This window comes from Sceloporus occidentalis, unplaced genomic scaffold (genome assembly GCF_023333645.1).
Source record: "Sceloporus occidentalis isolate IW3139 unplaced genomic scaffold, rSceOcc1.0.p SCAF_9, whole genome shotgun sequence".
NCBI lineage: Eukaryota > Metazoa > Chordata > Lepidosauria > Squamata > Phrynosomatidae > Sceloporus > Sceloporus occidentalis.
Window position 1 is genome coordinate 4,589,846 of NW_028316989.1, and position 23,009 is coordinate 4,612,854.

General features: G+C 38.8%; 1 protein-coding gene across 7 annotated transcripts; it reads right to left on the reverse strand.

Annotated features, from left to right (window-relative positions):
• Window positions 1-266: 266 nt before the first annotated feature.
• ENTPD4 (ectonucleoside triphosphate diphosphohydrolase 4) lies at window positions 267-17,912 on the reverse strand. 7 transcript variants are annotated; one of them, XM_089537582.1, is made up of 15 exons: window positions 17,837-17,912; window positions 16,138-16,194; window positions 14,665-14,773; window positions 14,062-14,149; window positions 13,636-13,818; window positions 13,214-13,419; window positions 12,553-12,703; window positions 12,354-12,457; window positions 11,114-11,173; window positions 7,045-7,199; window positions 5,318-5,484; window positions 4,230-4,554; window positions 3,907-3,992; window positions 3,660-3,821; window positions 268-2,851 (listed from the first exon to the last, which is right to left on the reverse strand). In XM_089537582.1, exons 4-15 carry the CDS (start codon window positions 14,067-14,069, stop codon window positions 2,623-2,625), a joined length of 1,836 nt encoding a protein of 611 aa, XP_089393708.1. In that variant the 5' UTR covers window positions 14,070-14,149; window positions 14,665-14,773; window positions 16,138-16,194; window positions 17,837-17,912; the 3' UTR covers window positions 268-2,622. The 7 variants fall into 7 exon arrangements, with proteins under 7 accessions (XP_089393712.1, XP_089393708.1, XP_089393710.1 ...); XM_089537584.1 differs by having other exon boundaries at window positions 7,045-7,196; window positions 14,062-14,177; XM_089537585.1 differs by having other exon boundaries at window positions 7,069-7,199; window positions 14,062-14,177.
• Window positions 17,913-23,009: the final 5,097 nt, after the last annotated feature.

The window sequence follows — 23,009 nt, forward strand, 5'->3', positions numbered from 1 at the left end:
GTCAAAATGGGTTTGTTTTTGTTCCTATTTTCAAGCCTGGGTAACAACAAGCATTTAAAGAAAGAATGAAAGGGAGAGGAGGACACACTAAACATCTGAGACAAGCAAAACATTGAAAAGGCTGAAAAGGGTAGAAGGGATTCAGGTAGAAAGGAAGAATCCAGTAGCCACTGCGGTTCTCATGTTTTCTGAAGATTCTTCATATTTCTGTAGATAAGTCATGTACTGTTTTTTAAATTCCTAAATTACATATTGAACCTGTTTTTACGTTTTCCTTGGATTTGCTTTTATTTGAACAATACTGCTAATTGCCTTGAGTGAAGAAACAGAAGCTGTGAATTTAATAAAGGGCATTGCCTACTTAATGTGATTGCATCGCGATGACTGAAGTCACTCTAAAACCCAACATCCTCAATATGAAATGGGGATTTTAAAATGTCTGTTGGCATTCAGGGTGTCAAAAGCTTTGGGTAGGAATTCAGGGTCTCAAAGGCCAAGTGACTTTCATTTGTTTTAAAGGGTTTCAGGATTCAGCATTTCACATTCTGAGAAAACTTCAGCTTTTCATTTCAGAAGAGCGAATTGCTAGCCTCAATTTGGATTTGAAAATGCAGATTGCAGGCTTCCCAGAGTCAGCTGGGGAAGCTCTTCCAAACCAAATTTGGAAGGGGACACATCAGGAGGGATAGGAATGCACAAGACAAAGAATTGTGTGCAAGACCAACTCTTGAAAAAATGGTTTTGGAAATTGTTACCTCATAGAGCTCCATCTGCTGTAGCTGGAGATAAGAAATTATTTCCCCCGATCCCAATATCTGGAAGAGATTCTAATAAAGGGACCATGAGACCAGAGGTTCACCACAAAATTTTCAGAATGGGAAGTGAAACCAGAAGCTGTTTTTTAATATGATAAAGCCTGTATTTTATGAGATATTAACATAAATGACAGCTTAAATTATGGACATGTTCTTTCAAGTAAAAAAAGGCCATCTATAGCCAGAAATGAGGAAATGCCAGCAGACACATTGTTCCAGTGCTCCATAGTCTTTCCTGATTCTTCGTTACACAGAATGACTGAGACTTTACTGTCAGGTCAAAGAATAAAATATCACAGGTACACACAATCTCTGCCACAGCACAACTGCTGCTACCCAAGCACACAAAGAACACCCCAGCCAAAGTTGACAGTTCAACGTCATCGGTGCGTTTTGCAAAACTTTCTCTATGACAATATTGCAAGGATGTTGCAAGCATCACATCTCCATTTTTCAGATGAAGACTACAGGTCACTCTCTGTATTTAAAACTCTGATCAGCATCTTAGAAAAAGAGATTACATTTTGAACTGTGCAAGGATTTTAGGCCGGCTCCATCCTATGCAAAATGAGCCAAACGTAAAGACCTCTTTAACATCCTTGCTTCCAGCTGAAGCAGCAACAGAGGATTTTACTTGTATAAGCAATTGAAGAGTCGTGTTCAATTGCTTATACAAGTAAAAGGCTCTTGAAATCCCATTACCTCAGCTAAAATCTCCTTTTTCTGGGGATAGACTGAAGTTCTCTCCTCTCCTTGCATCTGCCTTGCTGTTTGCTCCTTTCTGCTCTTTGATCCCAGCCTAAGAAGCCAGGAGGTGGCAGTAGCTTCCTAACACACTGTTATTTGTATTGTTTGCAATACTGATATTACGAGTATATAAGGTAATTTTTGTGGCCTCTGATTGAACTTTCCTATAGTGGAGGATCAATGGCTCTTGTGCAGATCAACAAGAGACAGGTTATCACATGGATTTTGTAATTAGGAATTAAGTGTTCTAATTTTCCCTTTCTGTGGAGGTGTGAGCAGGGGCTGCCACATTATTAATTTTTAGCAGGTGGTCTGGGAGTGTTTTCTAATGCTAAATAAATAACATTAAAGGCTTTTAATAAATCAGTTGGAGTAAATAGCCAATGAATATTACGGGAAAATGTTGCTAAAGCTTCTGTTTGCTGATCATACCAGGAAGACATGAATCAAAAGAGTACTTTACCAATGACCAGAGTGGCTCAGGTGCATATTGTCAAACAGTGGACCTTAGCTGGAAGCCCTCGGACAAGGATGGGAAATGTGTGGCCCTCCAGATATTTCTGAACTGAAATTCCCATCATCTCCTCAGCACACACTTTGCTGGAACTGCAGTCCAATGGTATCTGGAGAGCCATGTATTTTCCATCCATGCCTTAGGAGTCACTTTCATCCACGAGAAAGCCAAGACGTGAGCTTACCACATAGTAAGAGAATAATCACATCAGTCACCGAGGGCAAATCAGTTTGCTACTTGCCCCTTTATTCATTTACTGGCATCAAGTCTTCACTGCCCCACCTGACCCCCCACCTTCCCCAACAAAGTGCATTTACTATTAAGGTAACAGCTATAAAATAATTTTGGCTGCTGTTCCCTCAGTATAGCCAAGCCAAGTTTGACCCTGCTTTTCCCCCTCAGTTTTCCAGATGGGGGTTGAAATTCATCCTCCTGATTCCAAAACTGCAGCGAGAGGCCCAGACAATGGTTTCTAGGGATGAGAGAAGAACCCTGAGGCAAAACAATGGCTTTTCTTGAGCAAGTCTTAGGCTAGTGTTCAGGACTTTATAAGGCCCCTGGGATCTTCTGTGATGGGAGGCCTTCCTCAATCCAGAGGGAAGAAGAGGAGCCACTGAGCAACATTCGCCGGTGAATCCGCCGCAAGCGCAGCAGGTATAGCAAAATGGACAGCAGCACTATGAAGAAGCAGGCAAAGAACAGGTAATGGTTGTAAACAAAGGAGAAGCTGTGCCAACGGGAGTGATTAACTCGGAAGTTCTCTTGCTGTATATCTCTGAAGAAAGAAAGAAAGAAAGAAAGAAAGAAAGAAAGAAAGAAAGAAAAAGTATTTGAGCCTCCTTACAATGTCATTACAAAGAAATTCTACTGCATTCTGCACCTTCCATCCTGTCTGTCAATCTTCTTCACTCAAGTGCTTTGCTAATGTGGGTGGGAAAATACTCACACAAAATTGCGGGGATTATAGTCTTCTCCTCAATGTCCCTTATACTGAGTGGGGCAACTATGGAAGACTAGGGGGCTGTATCAGACCACCAGAAGCCTTGCACCCCCCGCAAAACAAAACTGACCCCAAATGAGAAACCTTTTTAACTATAGGAAGTGAACTGAAATTACTAGCTGTTCACTTCCTTTAAAAAACAAACAAAAAATGATCGACCCGGGCAAATGTATACCAAAATGCCACTAAGCCCCTTATCTGGGTGTAATTACCCCCCCCCCCACACACACACACAGTGGTCCCAGGGACCACAAAAACAGTCCTGGAGGCCACATGCATTGCCTACCCCTGTTTTTTACCTTTATAGGGGAAATCACTATTCTAAGGAGGCAACTGTGCTTTAGCAACATGAACAGCTGTTAACACCATTCCCCAGACCCACAACCGAAGAATCACTATGGGCATACAGAAGTTAAGCAACATGCGACATCTGCTGACATCGGTGACCACCCACGTTCCCATCTTTGTGAGCATCTACATAATATTCAGGAAAGTATGATGGAGGCAAAACTTCCAAAGATTGTAAATGCTCCATAGTTTTCTGTGAAGACTACAGAAAATGGAGAGAAATGTCAAACCATACCTCAAAGGCAAAAATCGTGTTCGATAAAGGATAGCCCCCAATGTCCATTGCACCTCTTTATCATAGACCTGCAATGCAGTTTTTAAGTTTCCATAATTTATGGGGAAAGAGAAGCCACTGTGAAACACTTCATACATCCAGGCTGACTTAAAGCACTGATACCTGCATAGAATAAACAAACAATACTCATCCTGTGTTTTGAACCAAGGTTGCTTGAACAGATTCAGTCACAGAAGGCCACACTTACTTCAAGCGATGAAGGTCTGCATGTGATGCATAAAGTCCACGGTCAAATCGTTCCCTCAGAACAGACCACTTTGTGGCACAATAATCCTGGGAAAGAAATAAAAAGGATGCAGAGATTATATATCCATGCTTTTATATATTAAGTATTTATAGTGATATACAAGGATTAATCCCCCAAGTTTTTCCTTCACAATAATCCTACGAAACAGATCAAACAGAGAAAATGATTGTCCTGAGGTCAGTTATAAGCTTCATGGAGAAGAAGGGAGTTAAGCCTATGTCTGGTCTAACTGTACATTATACAAGGGTAGAGTGCATTTTTACCTTTGCAGCCTTAATATATTTAGTAGCATTGTAGTCTCCTCCCATCCTTAACACATCCTCAGTACAGTAATAGAACTCAGAAAACCCGTAGAACTCGCTGTTCTCAAAGTGCACAGGAGGCTGATAGATGCCATTCAAGGAGGTATGTGTTTCGTTTGTCTTATTCATGAAAGGCTGAATAACATCACGGCACAGGTGGAAGTCTCCTGTCCCTCGGAGATACATCGTTTGCCCATTCTGCTGGATTTCATCTTGAATATCTAAAGGCAGGCAAGGGTCTAAATAGGGGGTATCCAAAGTCATACCAGTCTGTTTGCCTAGAAGCCTGTAAGCAAAATTGAGGAAAGTTACTCCTCCCCAAAATGTCACCATTAAAAATGAATTCTTTAGAGTAGCAGGAATAATAGAATCAGACCATTCTGCCTTAGAGAACAGTACCCTGAAATGGATACATGGAGGACTCGATGAATAGTGAATGGTGCATGAGCACAGCAGGGAGGGATTCAAGACTCTTTTGCACTCCTTTATTTTGGTACTGCCCACAGCTACGTGTACAAAGTCTAGCTTGCCACTAAGTATAGGAAACATGGGCAGTGGGAGGCAATGTTGTCTTCTTTGGGAACTAACCTTATATCACATGTCAGTCTGCCACATTTAATTGTGTACACAAAAGAGTTTTGCTTCTGCCACTGATAGATTGCACCCTCTTTGCAATCTATCAGTTGCAGAAGCAAAACTCTGAATCTAACCCAGAGATTCAATAGGTAGAAATGTAACATGCAAAATAGTACAAGAAAAGTGAAATAAACTTTTTTTGCTTCATGTGTCAGGTGGGACACGATTGAGAATTAGGACTGTAAACTGTAACAAATATTATAATTAGATTAATTTTACTTACACAATTAATGAAACAGTCTTTAACTAAATATATGAAAACAGAATCTTGCAGTCAAAACAAAAATGTAAAGGTAAAATGTAACCATCACCTGCTTTAATACTTGACTATTTCAGTGGGCAAGATTTAATATTGTGCATATAAAAAGTGCAATCGTTTGAACCTAACAGTCAAGTCAGTCATAACAGATTACCTGTTTCTAAATACTGTATTGGTAAATATGCTGTCTGCATATCTCTGCCGGGCAGCATTCCCACCAAAGCCAAGAAACGTTGCTACGTAGACCCGGTATACATGTTCAGTTTGGTGAGCATCACATCCCAAATTAAACTCTGCAAGGAGATTCTTGGCTACTTCCTCCTGCAAGCCATCAAATGAGGGACAATCAACTTTGCTTTATGTTGCATAACTCAAAGAGTATAAATACAGCAAAATAATTTCAGATCTCTGTACTCAATAGGGAAGAGCTAAACGAAACACCATCAATGTTGAAAGAACAGATGTAGACTGAACAGCTCATGATCCCACCCCACTGAATTCAGTCTTCTGTCCATGAGGAAATATATGCATGCCCATATTTCCCTCCTGCATCTTTTGTCTCTTCTTTTCCTCCCCTCTCTCTTTTAATTTAACTACTTTTTATAACACCTTTTACAGAAGAGTTACTCCCAGGGCCGGCAATAACAGAACATGAGGCTATGCAACTATTCAGTTACTTAAAAAGAAAGTTAAAATTTCTTTAAAATTTAACAGCAACCTTCCAAAGAAATTAACTGCAGTTAGTGAGAAGAAATCACAATGAATTAAGAAGCGGATTAACACAAGAGTGCCCTACGTTTTTCTTAAGTTTGCAAAGATTGGGCCACAGATGTTTTCCTTAGGGAAGAAGTTGCAGAATAGTAGGAAAGGCCCTGAAAAGGCCTTTGTTGTCTGTATCTGTAATCCTAATTATCTGTAACTGATGGCCAGAAAACAGGGGCTCAGTAGCTGATCTTAGAGCCAAGGCTGGCTCATACACTTTACCGTTCACATAAGGGCCATGTCAACCTCCTATGAGTCTCTAGCTTAACCTTTTCTTTCCTCTGGGCACTGCAAAATGATACTCTGGGCTGAAGTTGCCTGTTGGAATGCCTTTAGGACTCACATAACCCATTGGCAATAAAGACTAATAAGATCTAACATGATGATGAGGAGCACAATAGCTTCTGAGTTGTCTTTAGGAAATTATTTCAAAATGTAGACATATAAAACAGGCAGGACAGTGAACCTGGTGAGTGCTAAGAGATGTGGGAACAACAGCACACAAAGTATGCGCCACACTGAAGGCCTCAACATTGTATGCTCTTTGCTACTGTTTTTAGAAATTGGCTGCTAAATTTTTACATCTTTTCTTGAGCTTTAAAAACAGATTCCTACTAAATGCAATAAATATTTGACAGTTTACACTATTTAATTAAAATGCAAAGAAAATGACACTTGTTCATATTCCATTTTCAATTGTTCTTTTGGGAAATGACAACCATTTCCTTGCTTAATTAAATAATCAGTATTGTAAAAGATCTAAAATTGTACAAACTGTATAGTAACCACAATATATAACAGATATAATTTTAACACCCAGAAATAAAATGTGCATATTACAATTCTTACAGCAAAAGTTAAACAGAACGATATCTGGGTGAGATCAAAATTCTGCACCATAATCAAGAGAAAGACTCTGAACTGGTTAAATAAATTTATGAAATGAAAGTTATACATGGGGATTGCTTAGCTGATGAACATGTCTTCTTTTGCCTCTGGATGAAGATGTCACACAATGGCACAGGACTTATAATGCCGAAAAGAAAAAGAATTGATGGATATGGGTTAAAACACAGGGTAAAACAAAAGGAAAAGAAGGAAAGTTGTACAGATAATAACCTGCTGTGAAGAGGCAAAGCTTACAGTTTTAGGGACTTCATACGCTATTTGAGTTGACACACCACCCATGTCAAGTATACCCACAGTCCTCTTTCGAACAATGGCTTCCTTGTTTTCACTGCCAGGTATATGCACCTCTACCAGAGCATCATCTTCTGAAAGACAATGAGAGAGAAGCAGCAGCAATGAATAATGGGAGTGAATCTTCCTTAGGACCTGAGTCCCACATTTTTGTATGCCATAGCACCTGACAGTGGAGCAATGGCCGACCTTCAGTGCTACTAATGTCAAAGATTTGTCAGACTGCAAAGGATGAATCTACCTTGACTAAAGCCTGAACATCCCAGTGTTAAGTCTTTGGTATAGGTGGGTGTAGAGAGACAGTATAAGCAACACTATATAGTCCTATGGCACCTTAAAAGATTGACAAACTGATTATAGAAAGAGCCTTTATGGACTACAGCCAACTTTGTCAGGTGCAAGACTGTTATCCAGAATTTCAGGAATATATATGGCACACACGGTTGGACAACAGATAATAGACACTGAAATCAAAGAGAAATTATATTCAGAAACACTGATAGGGGAAGGAAAATAAACAAATGCAATTCTATGTCCACTTATGGGCACCACAGTTCAAGGAAGATATTGACAAGCTGGAACTTGTCCAGAAGAGGGTGACCAAGATGATCTGGAAACCAAACCTTATGAGGAATTAAATTTACAGCGCTTTATAAATAAAGGTTAATAATAATAATAATAATAATAATAATAATAATAATAATAACTTAGGGAAATGGGTGTGAATATCTTAGAGAAGGGAAGACTGAGAGACATGATAGTCATCCATAAATATCTGAAGGGATGTCATGTAGAAGATGAAACAAGCTTGTTTTCTGCTACTCTTGAGACTAAACATTGAACATCTAAACATTAGGAAGAACATCTTGACTGTAAGAGTTGTTAAACATGGCACATATGTTAAACAGTGGTATAGATCGTCTCATTCAAAGACTCCCATCTTTGAAGGCTTTTAAAGAGAGGTTGGATGGCAATCTCTCAATAGGGTTGCCATAATTGTCCACTTTTACCAGGGACAAAATGTGGAACAAATTCAAGACCAAACTGTAGGACAACTGCAGGACAAAACTCAGCCCAAAATGTAGGACATTGAAGAAAAATGGTGGACCTTAAATGTCCTACATTTTGAGCTGAGTTTTGACCTGCAGTTGCCCTACAGTTTGGTCTTGAATTTGTCCTACATTTTGTCCCTGGTAAAAGTGGACAATTATGGCAGCCCTATCAGGAGGTTTTTAGTTGTATATTCCTGGGTGGCATGGGGTTGTATTAGATAGCCCTTAGAGTCTCTTCCAAATCTATGATTCTGCCATTGGCTATACACCAAACTGTTTTTGACTATACAGGACGTCTGTGTGTACTTATATATACCTGAAATTTTGGAGAATACTCCATACATCTGATGATAATCTCCAAATCACAAAAGCTCACGCTACACAAATCTTTAACACTTTAAGGTACAATGTGGCACTTTGTTGTTTGAGTTACAAGAAACCAATGTTGCATGTTTGCAGGTAAGAACAAATCAGGAATCTGCTAAAGTGAAACGGATATCTAGTTTAGTCTTCTTCCATCTTGCGCTATAGGAGGAGAGAAGAGCATATAGGCCTGTGTGCTTTTCTGTGGCAGAACACTAAATCATGGTTTAGTGTTACATGCAAACATGCCTACCCTTGTATAAACAATTCCTTTGAGCAGAGTGTGCTTCAGTGATCCAGCATGACAGAGAGCTAAGAAGGAACAAGGAATGTTAGACTCTAGTGAGAGAAGATAAGTGCTATTTTAACAATTTTAGGAAAGGACTGAGAAATAAAACAGCATGTGTTACAATGGCATTCTAAGCAAGCACATTTAGAATACCTTGTACAGGTCTGGTGTGCATTATCTCAAGAAGGATATCACAGAGCTGGGAAAGATACAGAGAAAAGCAAAAAAATTAAGGGCTTTCAGGGGTTGGGTTTTCTTAAAATACTAAAGGGAGACCCTGCAGAGGTACATAGATTATGGACTATGTACACACACAATGGCTGAATTTGTGCACAACACTTAACCATAATTTAGCATGATATACACAGGTAGAAAGTAGCCCATATAAATGCTGGATTCATGTGCCCCCAGCTCCTGCTGCTCTTGTAACTGAGAACAGGTATAAGCAAGAATTCAGTTTCATCTTAGGAAACTAATAAAGTTAAATTTGCAAAGTGTCATTAGGCATGAATTAAGAATTTTGATTAAAATGAACACTAGTTTGTTGAAAGCAGGAAAACTCGAGGCACTGTGGCTTTTGAAGAAACTGACTGTTTATTTTAAACCATGCCATGGTTTGTATGTAAAGAAAAAACCAGAATCAGCTAAACTGAAACTAAAGTTTAGCATATTCCTTTTGCACATTATGTTGGAGGAGGAGTAGGGAACATACAAGCCTTTCAGCGGCAATGCACTTAACCATGGTTTGGGGTAAAGGCAAACACGGCCCATATATGTAATATATGGAAATTTGTGTGTAACATCTGAAAGGGTTATCATACAATGTGATGGAAAAGAGAAAGTATTTATTCACATAGTTAATTTACAGGATTCATTACTAGAAGATGTGGTGCCAGAAACTGGCAAAAAGGTAGGCTATATGCATCAAGGATTTTTACTTAAATAAGAAGTTACAACATTAAATGTTAATCACATTTCTGGTATATGCAGCTAAAATACTAATTGCTAAAAACTAGAAATATTTGGAAAATGGAAATATGGATTATTGGTGGAAGGATTATACTGATGAAAAAGTTAGCACAACTGGAGCAATACAGAAGACAGACAAAAATTATTAATTTTGGAAAATCTGGTTCTTTTAGTGTAAAAATGTGCACAGAAGAAAGGTCAGCTAATGAAGATGCATATATTGTTCTGGATAATATATATTTTGTGAAGATTGTATTAACTATTTTTTAGCTGTCCTTTGTTCATATAAGTAAGACAACTATCTTAGACAACTTTCCTGTCTACTTGCAATTTGTTGTTGTGAGCCTTCAACTTGTTTCCAAATTATGGCGGACCTATCATGGGGTTTTCTTGGCAAGATTTGTTCACAGCAGGGTTGCCTTTGCCTCACTCTAAGGCTGAGAGTGTGTGACTTGCACAAGGTCATCAAGTGGGCTTCCTCAGCTGTGCAGGGATTCAATCCCTGGTCTCTTGTCCAGACTAAAGGAATAAGTGTTTAAGGGAGAAAGGGCTGAAGAGAACGAGAGGAAAACTCCTTTCACATGAATTTGAACTCTTGTTTTATCCAAGGTGGGGGAATTATTCAAGCTAATGAAATTAATATTTGGCCTTTTATTGATGAATTTACCTGGATCTTTATAAGGACAAGTTGCAATAACTTTTCTATTTTTACATATTCTGTAGGATGAATGATTGCAGAAGCAGCTTTGGTGTTTTTAATTATAATAATAATAATAATAATTATATTATTAAAATCTTTTAAAATAAAAAGGGAAAAAATTAAATTGTGACACCTAATTTGGAGTGTTCATGAATGGCAGTAGTACAAACTAGGTGCCATGGACAAGAAAGAGACACCGACTTCATGTCCTGCTTGTGAGCAGCCAGAGATGCTTGGCTGGCTACTGCTGGGGGCAGAATTGCTAGACCTCTGGGTCCAATAAGAAAAGAGCAGTTCTTATGTCCACACCAAGAAAAAAAGAGCTTCTTTTAAAATGCTTGTTACCACTTCTGTAACTAGCATCTTTACTGAAGTCCTGGCATCTGTTTTCTAATAGAAACTTATATTGTAGATTATTCAGACCTAATATGGACCACAATCCACCCAGCACTGCTGTTAAACTATTTCCATTTACTTGAATAAGACCAGTACAGCAAGAAGGTGATGACATTGGCAGCAATTGGCAGATCATGATTAAGTTTTGCCCATTCAGTAAAGTAGCAACAGCAGCTTCATTTACAATGTAAGGTATATGTTGTACTAATTTATACTCACCATCATCTGTATGTTCAAATCTGCCAAGGACAAAGTTGATGCCAATCCATGCATATACTCCTGAAAATGTTAACATAATGTTTTGTAAACATTTTTTATTTAGTTATGGAATAAAATCAGAAAGTTTAACATATATATACATCCAAAATATTCAAGCAGTGTTTTCTTTAAGAATTAAATAAATCACTCCTGCAGGCAACATTGTTCATACATTCTCTCAAAGTATGACTGGGACTCCCCTTTCTATCCCCATTATACTGGCACATGAGTAAACCAGTCTCAAATCCTGGTATAAAATCAAAGAACTGGAAGAGAAAGCAAGGACCATCTAAATTAACCCCCTGGCATTCAGAAACATATATCTAAAGTACTCTGTTGTACTTTAGTTATACTAACTGTTGTAAAAACAGAATAAGGTGGAAAGAGGTTTGAAAAGGTGCAGATTCAGAGAAGAGTAAATCAAGAGATGAATAAAAGAAAGGTACCAATAATCAGGCTATTATGTGCATGTATAGGGAATTAAAAATGGATAGATAAGAAGAGGAGGAGGCAATCAAATTAAAAGGACATGCAAGAACTATGAATGAGTTGTAAGAAGTGCACGGCCGTCAATCTTGTAAATGTAAGGAGTAATACAAGTGATTACCCAAAACTTTTACAATATGCAACACTCAGATGAACACTTGATTTGATGAAGCATGTCTTGAGTTTTAGATTGTTCCCTTGTTGAATTCAAAGAAAGTGCTCTAGTCTCTGCCTATATTAAATTACCCCAGCTACTTCTATTCACTGCTTGAACAAGCAAAGCCTATTATTCCTAGTTTATTCTCCCGACTAGCCAGCTGCCACCATTTTCAGTCTCCCTAAAGCCTTGTCCCTTCACCTCCACTCCTCTTATAGCACTGCTCCATTCCATTTTTGTTCAAAAATAATTTTAACGTGAAGCTGAGAAAAAGAATATTGCATTATATGGATGCCTTGTACAGTAACTTCCAGCACGGTAATTTGCTTAGACAACTGTTCCAGGCATTTGAGCAAAGAGGGTGCAAAACATCAACATTAATTAAACATAGGCATCCTAGGGAAGGGTGCATCTTTTCTTCATTCTCCTCCTCCTGAGCAATGATCTGTACATTCTTTTGACATTCTTTCTTAAAGAAGCCAGTTACCTGTCAACCCACTGAAAATCTGTCGCATTATTGTAATTTGATTTTGTCATGTTTTAAAATGATTTCTTTACCTTCCTGTTTTCCTGAAATAACTTCTGCGTGTGAGTCCGAAAAGAGAAAATCAAAATGCACTGGGATATCAGTCAGCAGGTCTTCCAGGATTGCCTTTTGCTGGCTGTAAGATTCCACATAATTTAAATATAAGTTAAAACAGAAATGATACTGAGTTTTCTACATTAAACCCTAATAGAAACATGAGATTCAAGTCACCTCTCTGGCAAGATTCTCATTCCTGCTGTGCAGAGAATATAGAGAGGTGTTTCTTTGTGTTTTGCACGGGGCACATGTTCTGCAGCAAAGCTCAAAAGTGGAAAAATATAGTCACTGACTTTTTCAGGAGAGGTAGCAAATTCTGAAATGCCTGGAAAGAAAGATATACATAGATACATATCAAAAGTTATGAGAGTGCAAAGGAAAAAAAAAGACACTTTCTGTTTTTAAGATACAACTGTTTATAGAGCTATTTCCAAGAACGACCAGAACCAGGTTACAGTGAAATTATGTATGGTTCTAGCTATTTTAAATATGAAAACCATTATTTTAAAAAACTGCAACAACATATTCCTATGAAAGTCTGCTGTGTTAACGATGCTTAATTAGATGAACAAATTTCTCACCTATTATTCTAACATCCTTACTTGGAAATTAGTGGGACATGAAATTAGTGGGACTGATTTGTCAGTAAAACGCAAAACTGGACTACACTGTTTACCCCGAATATAAAGAGAAAAACTCAGCGACCTATTTTACTAACTGTAACTGCTTTGTAAAACAACAACAACAACATATTGTGACTACAGTCTCTTGTGACACAGTTTCAAAACAGGTTGTCAGTGAGCTAGAGAGGAAATGTAATGTTTCTTCCCATTACCTGGTTTAATTTTCATAACCACTGGTTTCCTGTTTTTGTCCCTCATTTGTTTGATGTCCAGTAAATCATGTGGATTGCCATTGTGTCTTGGCCACCAATAAACAAATATCCTAGATCCACTACTACCACAGTCCACCATGATGCCATAGTTCAGCTTGGGGTTGTTGGTATCTGTAGCTTCTGTGTCTGTTACTCGAGCAAGATACCTGGAAGAGACCATAGCTGTACTGATTTGGGAGTGAGTTCCACTGAAATCAATGAACCATCAAGTATATACCATACAAACTCCAAATCTGATTCCATTTACAGGGATGCAGAAGCACATTAAAAACACATACTTAAACAAGGCATGACTTATGTTGTTTTCAGTTGTGAATCCCCCAGTCTTTGGGACACATTTTTGTCTCATTGTTTGTTCTTACCTATGCATCTTTTTGTCCCTCTGGCTGCTATATTTTAAAACAGAATAGTACAGCAAGAAAAATACAGCAGCCAGTAGCCCAATGACTACAATCTGTCGTAATGCGGTGTTCAGGATCCGAGGGCACCCAACCGGGGAAAGACTAAAGTGCCAAGAAGCAGGAAACAGACATGAGATGCTGATCCTGAAATTAAAAACAAGAACAAAAACAGACCATATGAAATGCTACTGTAAAATAATATAGTGACACACTAAAGATAAAATTGCCGGGCTGCAAATCATTCTGTGTACAAGAATATTTTCATGGTCAATTTAAATAAGTTGCAAACTCTGCAAACAGAACATTTTAAATAGTCTTTAATGTTTATTTGATTCCAACCAAGTACATACCTATTGCTTTTAGCCTAGGCAACATTCAGATACTCACCTACCCATTTCAGGACAGGGAGCATACACACACAGCTAGGACTTCTACTGCCAGCCAGATGTCACAGATTCATAAGGCACAAGCATTTCTGCCAGAACCAAAAGTACAAATAGGAACTGAAAAGGAAATGTTGCAGTTATATTAAGGTAACATCCTTCCTCATACCCAATATGCACAGAAACCAGTCATACAACAAGTTATTATTAACAAAGATAACATTTGTCTTCGTCACCTCATTTAAAGAACTTAAGGTGGTGTGCATATTGTCAGAGCCATATTCCAACATCCATACACCACACTTTACTATTCTGCTTTATGCCTCTTGAGGAAGTATCCAATACTTCAAATAGGAGTTCTCTTCAAATGTGCAAGTGCAATGACACTCCTAATCCTAAATCACAAATAGTGTTCAGTGTTGCTGCACACAGATGTTTCTCTTAAAAGAGAACTCTGGCAAACTTCTCTTAAATACAGCAAGATGAAGAAGAAGGCAGCATCTCTATTATTATAATGAGCAAATGAAACTTCAGCAATTGTTTGATGTGATACTGGAAATTTGTCTTCCAAATTATTACACTACCATCTGAAGTTATGATCACTTACCTTTGAAATGTAATGACCTCTGAACAAAATTTTGCATTTGTTTAATTAAGATGACGCTCCTTAGTAATTCCGTGCAAGAAAAGCTGAAAGAAGCCATATCATGTGGAAACTAAATGGAAAACACAAGAGTAAGAGATTCATTTAAATGGAATTGGTTCAAAATTAACATTTACTAAACATTAAAATTACGTGTGTTCCTGAAAAAGCAGTGCAAAGATAGCAGCTGGGCAAGCCTGGTTGGTGCCAGACTATCACAGCTCAGCTTGTGCTACCAACTTCTTTCTTTCACTCAGTATCAAAAGTGCCACAAGATTGGAGGGTGAGGTGCCTGATCACTGGTGCCCTTTTAATTTTCATCAATGCCCATGCTCTAGATGGGAACATTGAATTCTATTGTGTTCCCCTCCCCCCCGCCCCCAGACAACCCAGGACTCCATAACTCCTTATGTCTCTATCTGAGGAATTTGTTTACACTTCTATCTCCCCTATTGCTTTGTAGTCTAATTTGATGACATCTATGGTCTAGGGTTGAGAAATAAGATCCGATTGTCTAATTCAGTACTAATATTACAACTCTAATTACTGATAGACACTATTTTCTACCTCATGGTGACGTATGGAGGGAGACGGAAACGAGGGAACATTGTTGGGTTCTGTGATAACATCTGTGAAATGTCTATCGGAGTTGTACAGGGAAATGGGAGGTACGGCGCTAACAGGGTGAGATATTGTCGCAGAGGAAAGCGAGATCGATGCTTAATATCTATCCCTCCTTCCTGTCACCCTGTTAACGCAAGAGAGCTGGAGAATGTGCCTATCCATCCACAGAACCTGTCCCTGCTCTTATGTAGAATCATAGAATCGTAGAGTTGGAAGAGACCACAGGGGCCATTCAGTCCAACCTCATTCTGCCATGCAGGAAATCCAAATCAAAGCATCCCCGACAGTTGTCCATCCAGCCTCTGTTTGAAGACCTCCAGGGAAGGAGACTCCACTACACTCCAAGGAAGGAGTGTGTTCCACTGTCGAACAGCCCTTACTGTCAGGAAGTTATTCCTAATGTTGAGGTGGAATCTCTTTTCCTGGAGCTTGCATCCATTGTTCCGGGTCCTGTTCTCTGGAGCATCAGAAAACAAGCTTGCTCCCTCCTCAATATGACATCCTTTCAAGTATTTAAACAGGGCTATCATATCACCTCTTAACCCTCTCTTCTCCAGGCTAAACATCCACAGCTCCCTGAGTCGTTCCTCATAGGACATGGTTTCCAGACCTTTCACTGTTTTAGTTGCCCTCCTTTGGATATGCTCCAGTTTCTCAACATCCTTTTTAAATTGTGGTGCCCAGAACTGGACACAATATTCCAGGTGGGCCCTGACCATGTAATGCCATAAGATGTAATGCCATTGGTGAAGAACAAAAGCCATATAATATATGATCTCTTGTCAGATGAGGAAGCCGACCTGTACAACTGACCTCTTTCTCTGAGTATTTTGATGGATGCATCCCAACTTGACGTCAAAAACAGCATTCCTAGAGAAAGCAAAGAAAGGGGGCATTGTTAGGAGAAACGTTAACACTGGCATGCCATGTCAAAAGCAGCAGCCCATATATCTAAAAGGAATTGGACTGATAGCTTGTGTAAGGTATAGTGGTCCCTCCACATTTGCTGAAGTCAGGGGTGCACCACTTTTTGGGAATGTGGGAAAACTGTAAATATAAAACCAACCGTATTCTTTTTTTTTTTTTTTTACCTAAGAGAACATCTCTTTAGGAACCTCCAGGTCCTCCAGTGCAACTCTGTGGTCAACATCTGCTAGGTGTTGATCACAGAATCATGCTGGAGGACCTACAAATGCCTAGAGAAGTGCTTTTCCTAGGGACTTTTAGGTCCCATACAGACAGGCCAAAATAAAGCTGCTTTGGATCACTTGGAGGTATGCTATTTAAATGATACACGCAAACTAAGAGTCTGGAAGCCATGCAAAAACAATGATCAAGTCCTAAGGACTAGAGTGCAGCTTTGGCACGGCTTCTGGCTCTTAGTACACATCCATCATTTAAACAGCATAACTCCAAAGTGACCTGAAACAGCTTATTTTGGCCTGTCTGTATGGGGCCTTAGGTTCTCCAGCACAACTCTATGGTCAATTGTGGCAGAGTTGCACAGGATGGCATAGAGATTACTAAAGAGGACATATTACTCAAAGCTGCAGATGATCAAACCTGCAAAAGTCAATTGGGGAAGGCCAGCTGTATTCGTAACCATTCTCTCTCCCGCTTGCTCCTCTCTATTTGAAAGTGTGTGCTTGCCCCACAATAGGAGACAAATAGGAGACCCACAACTCCCTCCGACCCACCATTCAAAGTCCTGTGCGTAGTAGCTGTGTGCAGCCTACAGTTCCTACAGCGACATAGTAAATATGTACAGTTCATTCATGGCAACCAAATACAGGTTATAGCCATCAAATTGCAAATAATAATAATAATAATAATAATAAAAACCCTTTAAAACTTCCACAATCAGTTAGCTCTATAACATATAGAGCAATATGTTTACACTAAAATTACAAACATATATATATATATATATATATATATTTCATACAAAAGCGTATCACAACTTTCTATATTCCATAGTAAATATGAGGTGTGTTGAGATTATATGTACACTGAGATCTTTCTAATGCTGCATCTGCACTGCAGAAATGATGCTTTAACTGCCACAACTCAATGCTATGGGATCCTGGGATTTGTAGTTTTGTGAGCTATTCTCTGGTGCCACAACAGTCCAACACAGACTGAACCCATAAATATATCAAGTAAACAATAAACAAACAAATAAACAAATAATAGTTTTATTATTATTATTGTTATTATTATTATTAAATATATCAAGCTCTAGCATTGTTTTTCCTGGTCCTAAACACATTGCAGAAATTATTCAGCTTGAGACTGCTTTAACTGCCCTGGCTCACTAGGGAACCCTGGGAATTGTAGTTTATTGTGGCACCAGAGCTCTCTCTGACGGAGAAGGCTCAATGTCTTACAAAACTACAACTCCCAGAATCCCCAGCATTGAGCCATAGCAGTTAAATCGGTCCTAAACTGAATTGTTTCTCACAGAGTCTCCGCCTGCCATTGCAGAACCCATCATCCCCATCCCTTCCTTTACCTTTACCTCCTTTTTCCTGCCTTCTGGGACGTAGCAGCGCTGCAGCCATCCTCTACTTCCGGGTCGCGGCTGGCCGCGCGCCGGAAGTGACGCGAAACGCCAACGCCGCCAACGCTGCAAGGGGATAAAAGAGGCGTGGCTCCCAGGCGCAGGATTCTAAAAGATAGAGTTACGAAAAGGTTTAGAGTCACACCAGCGAGGTTCGGGAGCGCCGACTTCCGGGTTCGAATCTTTTTTAAGTGGGGAAGGATGGAGAGAGGTTTCTAATACTGTATAAGGCTTTTAAAGGCAGGCAGCTTTATTACGAGACTTTTAAAACACTTTTTATATTTTAAAAGGTTTTTTTTAATGTTTTTATTTTCTGAGCCGCCTTGGGTACCTTTCTGAGAGAAAGGTGGTGTAAAAAAATGAAATTAATTAATTAAGCTGGGTATTAATTAATATTATTATAATTATTATTATAATATTTATTATATTATTATTATAATAGATATTATATTATATTATAACAATATAATAGTATAGGATATTATAATTATTATTATAGTACAATAATAATCAGTTATGATATTATATTATAATAATTATTATAATAGTTAGTATATTATAATTGTTATACTAGTAAGTATATTATAATTAATATTATAATAGTTATTATAATATATTATAATAATTATTGTAATAATGATATTACAATACTTATTATTATTATTATATTACATTATAATAATATAATAATGAATATAGAATATAGAATAAAGGGAATACTTAGATTTGGGCCAGAGCCTCTTGACTGACAGCCAAATGCCTGATCTCTGAGCTATATTTGCTACTAGACTTACTAAAAACAGTAATAGAAACAAAAATAGTAAGATTGTGACTGTTTTCTCTTTCATCACTTCCAGTGTTCAATAATAAGCATTTTGGTTGTTAATGTTCGTTACATTAGTTGCATGAAGATGGGAGACAGAAGCATTGCAACAGGAACACTATACTTAGATTTCAGTGCTGCATTTTGCACAATACATTTTCTTGTTAACGTTCACATGTTGCATCCATCACGTTATTTCCTACCCCATGAAACTATAATTAGCCTTTACTGTTGTATCCTGTATTATAGGTAAGCATTACTGTCCATTTGTCGCATCCATCGCATTACTTCCTAGCCTATGGACCTATTATTATATTCTATACTGCATTCTTTATAATAAGGACACGTGGAACACTGTTATATGCTTAGGGTTTGGGGCTTGGATGTTAGAGCGTTTAGGAGAGAGCCCTGGTTCAAAGCCTGGCGCTTCTCTGTTTTGAGATGAGAGAGTTTGGGAGTAATGTACACAAGGCTTAGGACTTTATCACGCAGAAGGATTTCTCTTAATTTCAAAGGAAAAGAAAGTGGGGCCAGAACGCATTCATGTGAATTTGCTAATTCAGCGAATGTACGTTAATTCGAATTGCATTTGAACTGGCTTCCCATTGCCCAAAAATAGCTTGCCATTGCCTGAAATTGCATGTGATCACCTCTCATGCAATAACGTGAAACCCCATGATTGCGTACAGATTGCCATCGGATTATACTTCCAATTTCCCTTGTTATTTCACAGAATCACAGAGTTGCAAGATACATCCAATCCAACCCCATTCTGCCATGCAGGAACTCACAATCAATGCACCTCCGACAGATGACTATCCAGCCTCCAAAGAAGGAGACTCCACCACTCGCCGAAGCAGCGTCTTCCACTTCTGAACCGCTATGAGACTGCATCCGCAGTGCAGAAGTAATCCAGTTTGATGCCGCTTTAACTGCCATGCCTCAATGCTATGAAATTCTGATATTTCTTCAGAGCGGGTTTGCCATTGCCATCCTCTGAGGCTGTAGCACCTTTGAAACTAACTGAAAGAAAGAAGTTGGCAGCATGAGCTTTCCACCAAATGCATCTGAGGAAGTAGACTTCAGTCTGTGAAAGTTGCTGATTCCAGATTTTCACTTCAAATCTAAAAACGAGACCATGACTGCACATGACGGAGGCTGCATAGAAGCAATTTTCTTACACGCCGGGCGACAGGATGTCAAATTTTATGACATTAATTGACCTGCGAATGGAGGATTAGCAAAAGTGCTGCAGAGGGGAATAGAAGGACCAGGCGGGTGTCATGTTTGGACAATTGGCAGGAAAAAACAAGACGGAGGTCATTGTGTCAATGCTCTTGTCCAGGGAAGGTGAAAATGCAGCTGAATATACAGACTCCAGGCAGTCATTCATACATTTGAGGGCATCCAATGGCACATAGATAGTGTGGAAACTGTCGGCCACGAAGTGTTTTAACACATGTCTGAAAAGATCCTTAGAGGCATTAAGTATGGCTTTCTCGGGGGTCTTCTGTTTCATCTGAATCTCCCCATCCATTCATTTATTATAATGAAAGATACATTGATTTCAAAATATCAGAGATATTTTGTTGTTAGATGGATCCTCCAGTTATTCCAGGAATAACCTGGCATTAAACGGCAACAAATCTTGCATGGGAATATCCCATGATTTGTTGCTGTTTATTGCATGTTTTGTTGCTGTTTATTGCATGGTTTGTTGCTGTTTATTGCGTGGTTTTTGCAGTTTATTGCGTGGTCTGTTGCTGTTTATTGTATGGTTGTTCCCAGGTTATTCTTGAGATAATGACTCTTTAATCGTGCTGCGTGTGAAAATGTTAATCGCATTTTAATCACGATTGTGTGATTTTCACAGGATAATCATTTTTTAAACTACCAATCTTCCCCCGTGTGATAAAGTCTTAAGAGACGAATAAGAAAGATTAGAAAAGGAGAAAGAGAAAGGAGAAATAGAGGGGAAGAGAGGGCAGGAGGATTATAGGCCTGAACAAGAGGGAGGAATATAAATTTGAATAATAATAATAATAATAATAATAATAATAATACTTTATTTATGTAGTGCTGTAGATTTACACAGCGCTGTGCATACAATAACATTGATAAAAATGAAACCTACAAAATACATATAAAACAATAGATAATAATACAAGATAGAATTAGATGAAAAAAGCAGACAACAAATTAAAAAGATCAAATATCAAATCAAATATCAAATATCAGATCTCAGGTAACAATCGGATAAACAATCACACAAGAATAAGAAAAGAGTATGGAAGACATAGCAGGATCGATAATATAAGACGATAACTTGGCGGTGGATGTTTTGTTATATTGTAATATTGAAATTTATCTATTGGTATTTTGTTTTTTTCTTGTAAATAAATTAATAACCAAGTTGCAAAAGAGGACTGGAAAATACTGCAAGAGAAATATTACCATAATAATGGATAGCAGGGTTTAAAAATGACTGGTTTGGAACGGCTGAGACAGGAGAGTTGCTCCCAGTGCCTTGCTTTACCACTTTGGGGCAGTGAAGCTCTTGACAAATAGTTGTATAAGTCCATTTTGCTGCTGCTATTGCTGAGTCACGCAGCCGACCAGATCCACGAAGAAGGACTCTGTGTACAACCTTGGCTTGCATTTCACATGCGAGGGTACTTCAAGGGCGCCTATATTTCTGGCTCTGTTGGCGGAGCGAGAATTGCCATTGACAGTCAAGCGGACTATGAGAAAACAGTCCTTTTGCTTTTAACAAGCAAAAGCTATCCAAGGGATAGCCGTGTTAGTCTCTTTCGGCACAAGCAGTAAAGTGTCTTATGTATGTGATCATTATTCTATGCATGTTTTAATCTCATTTGGCTATGGAAGATGGGAATTGTCAGCACCTCTGTTATTCCCCTTGCATATGTCATTTGTCTTATTCTGTGTTCACAACAGCAGTGCAGTTATTGTATGTGTGTATTGTGTGCCTTCAAGTTGTTTCTGACTTATGGCAACCCTAAGGCAGAGCTATCATGGGGTTTTCTTGGCAAGGTTTGTTCAGAGGAGGTTTGCTGGAAACAACTGGTTTTCTTTGTACACAAAGTACCTTTCTTCTAGCCTCCACCTGCGTCTCTTCATTTTATAGGCTTTCCCTCTACTAACATCGTGTATCTCACAATAATGTGTATTTTGTAAGTGAGCAATAAAAGCTGTGCTGGAAGCTCTTTCCGGTCAGGTCATGAAAGAATGAAGCTAGTTGTCCCAGTTTCTTGCTCCTCCTCTCACTTTCTCCCTTTGAACTTAGCCTTACTCCAGTTGCAGCAAAATGATTTGGGTGTCCAAAAAGTAGTTCTCATTCAATAAACTCAGAAGAGAGAACTGGAAAGGAGCAGAAGAAGGAGAACCTTGCCCTTCCCAGTAGACCTAGGCAAAAGCAAACTCCTGCAGACTGTCCTAGCTTGCCTATTCTTTCTCATTAATAACATATGCCATCTTGACCCCATTTTTGTTGCTGAAATGTTGGAGGGTATGTTGGTGCCAAGAGTTGGTTTTTGTTTTATATGGTTAGGCTTTTGAACCCTTATTCTGCAGTCCTATACATGTCTAATCAAAAGTAGACCCCATTGTGTTAAATGGAGTTTACTTCCAAGAAACTATGCTGCAATCTGATATCCAAACGCAGTGCAACTCGTGTCTGAGTAGTCATGTAGAGGATTTCAGTTTGTTCATTACCTCTTTCTTTTTCTCTTGAAAGGCACAGTCAATTTAAAAAGTGTTGTGAAACTGCTTTTCAGCACAAGCGCACGTGAACCAGCATTGCCCACAATTGGCTTCCCCCCATTCAGATTAATTACTCTAGAAATGTGAGCGACAAAACTGGTTCCCCATCCGCCCTCCAAGCTCTTTGTGGAAGAGAAATACATTCTGAACATGCTCAGAGCATGGCATTCTTTGGTTTGTGAGGATGCTGCTTTGCTGGTGCCCAAACTTTTGGACACCTTCAACTAACATTAGTTACACACACCTTTGTTACATCTTGTTTGAATCACTGTAATGTGCTCTGTGTGGGGCAACCTTTGAAAAGTGCTTGTCCAAAAGCCGCAGTGAGATCTAAATATATTGTTATTGTTGCTGGATTCACTGTCGCCCTCCAAATGACAGTCCTTTATTTTGTCAAAATAGCACGATCCACACAAAAGAGTAGAATTTGCAACAGTTACTTTTTTTGGACCACAACTCATAATCTACCATGGCTAGTGAGGAATTGTAATTCAGACAAGCAACTTTTCCAAGCACTCAATG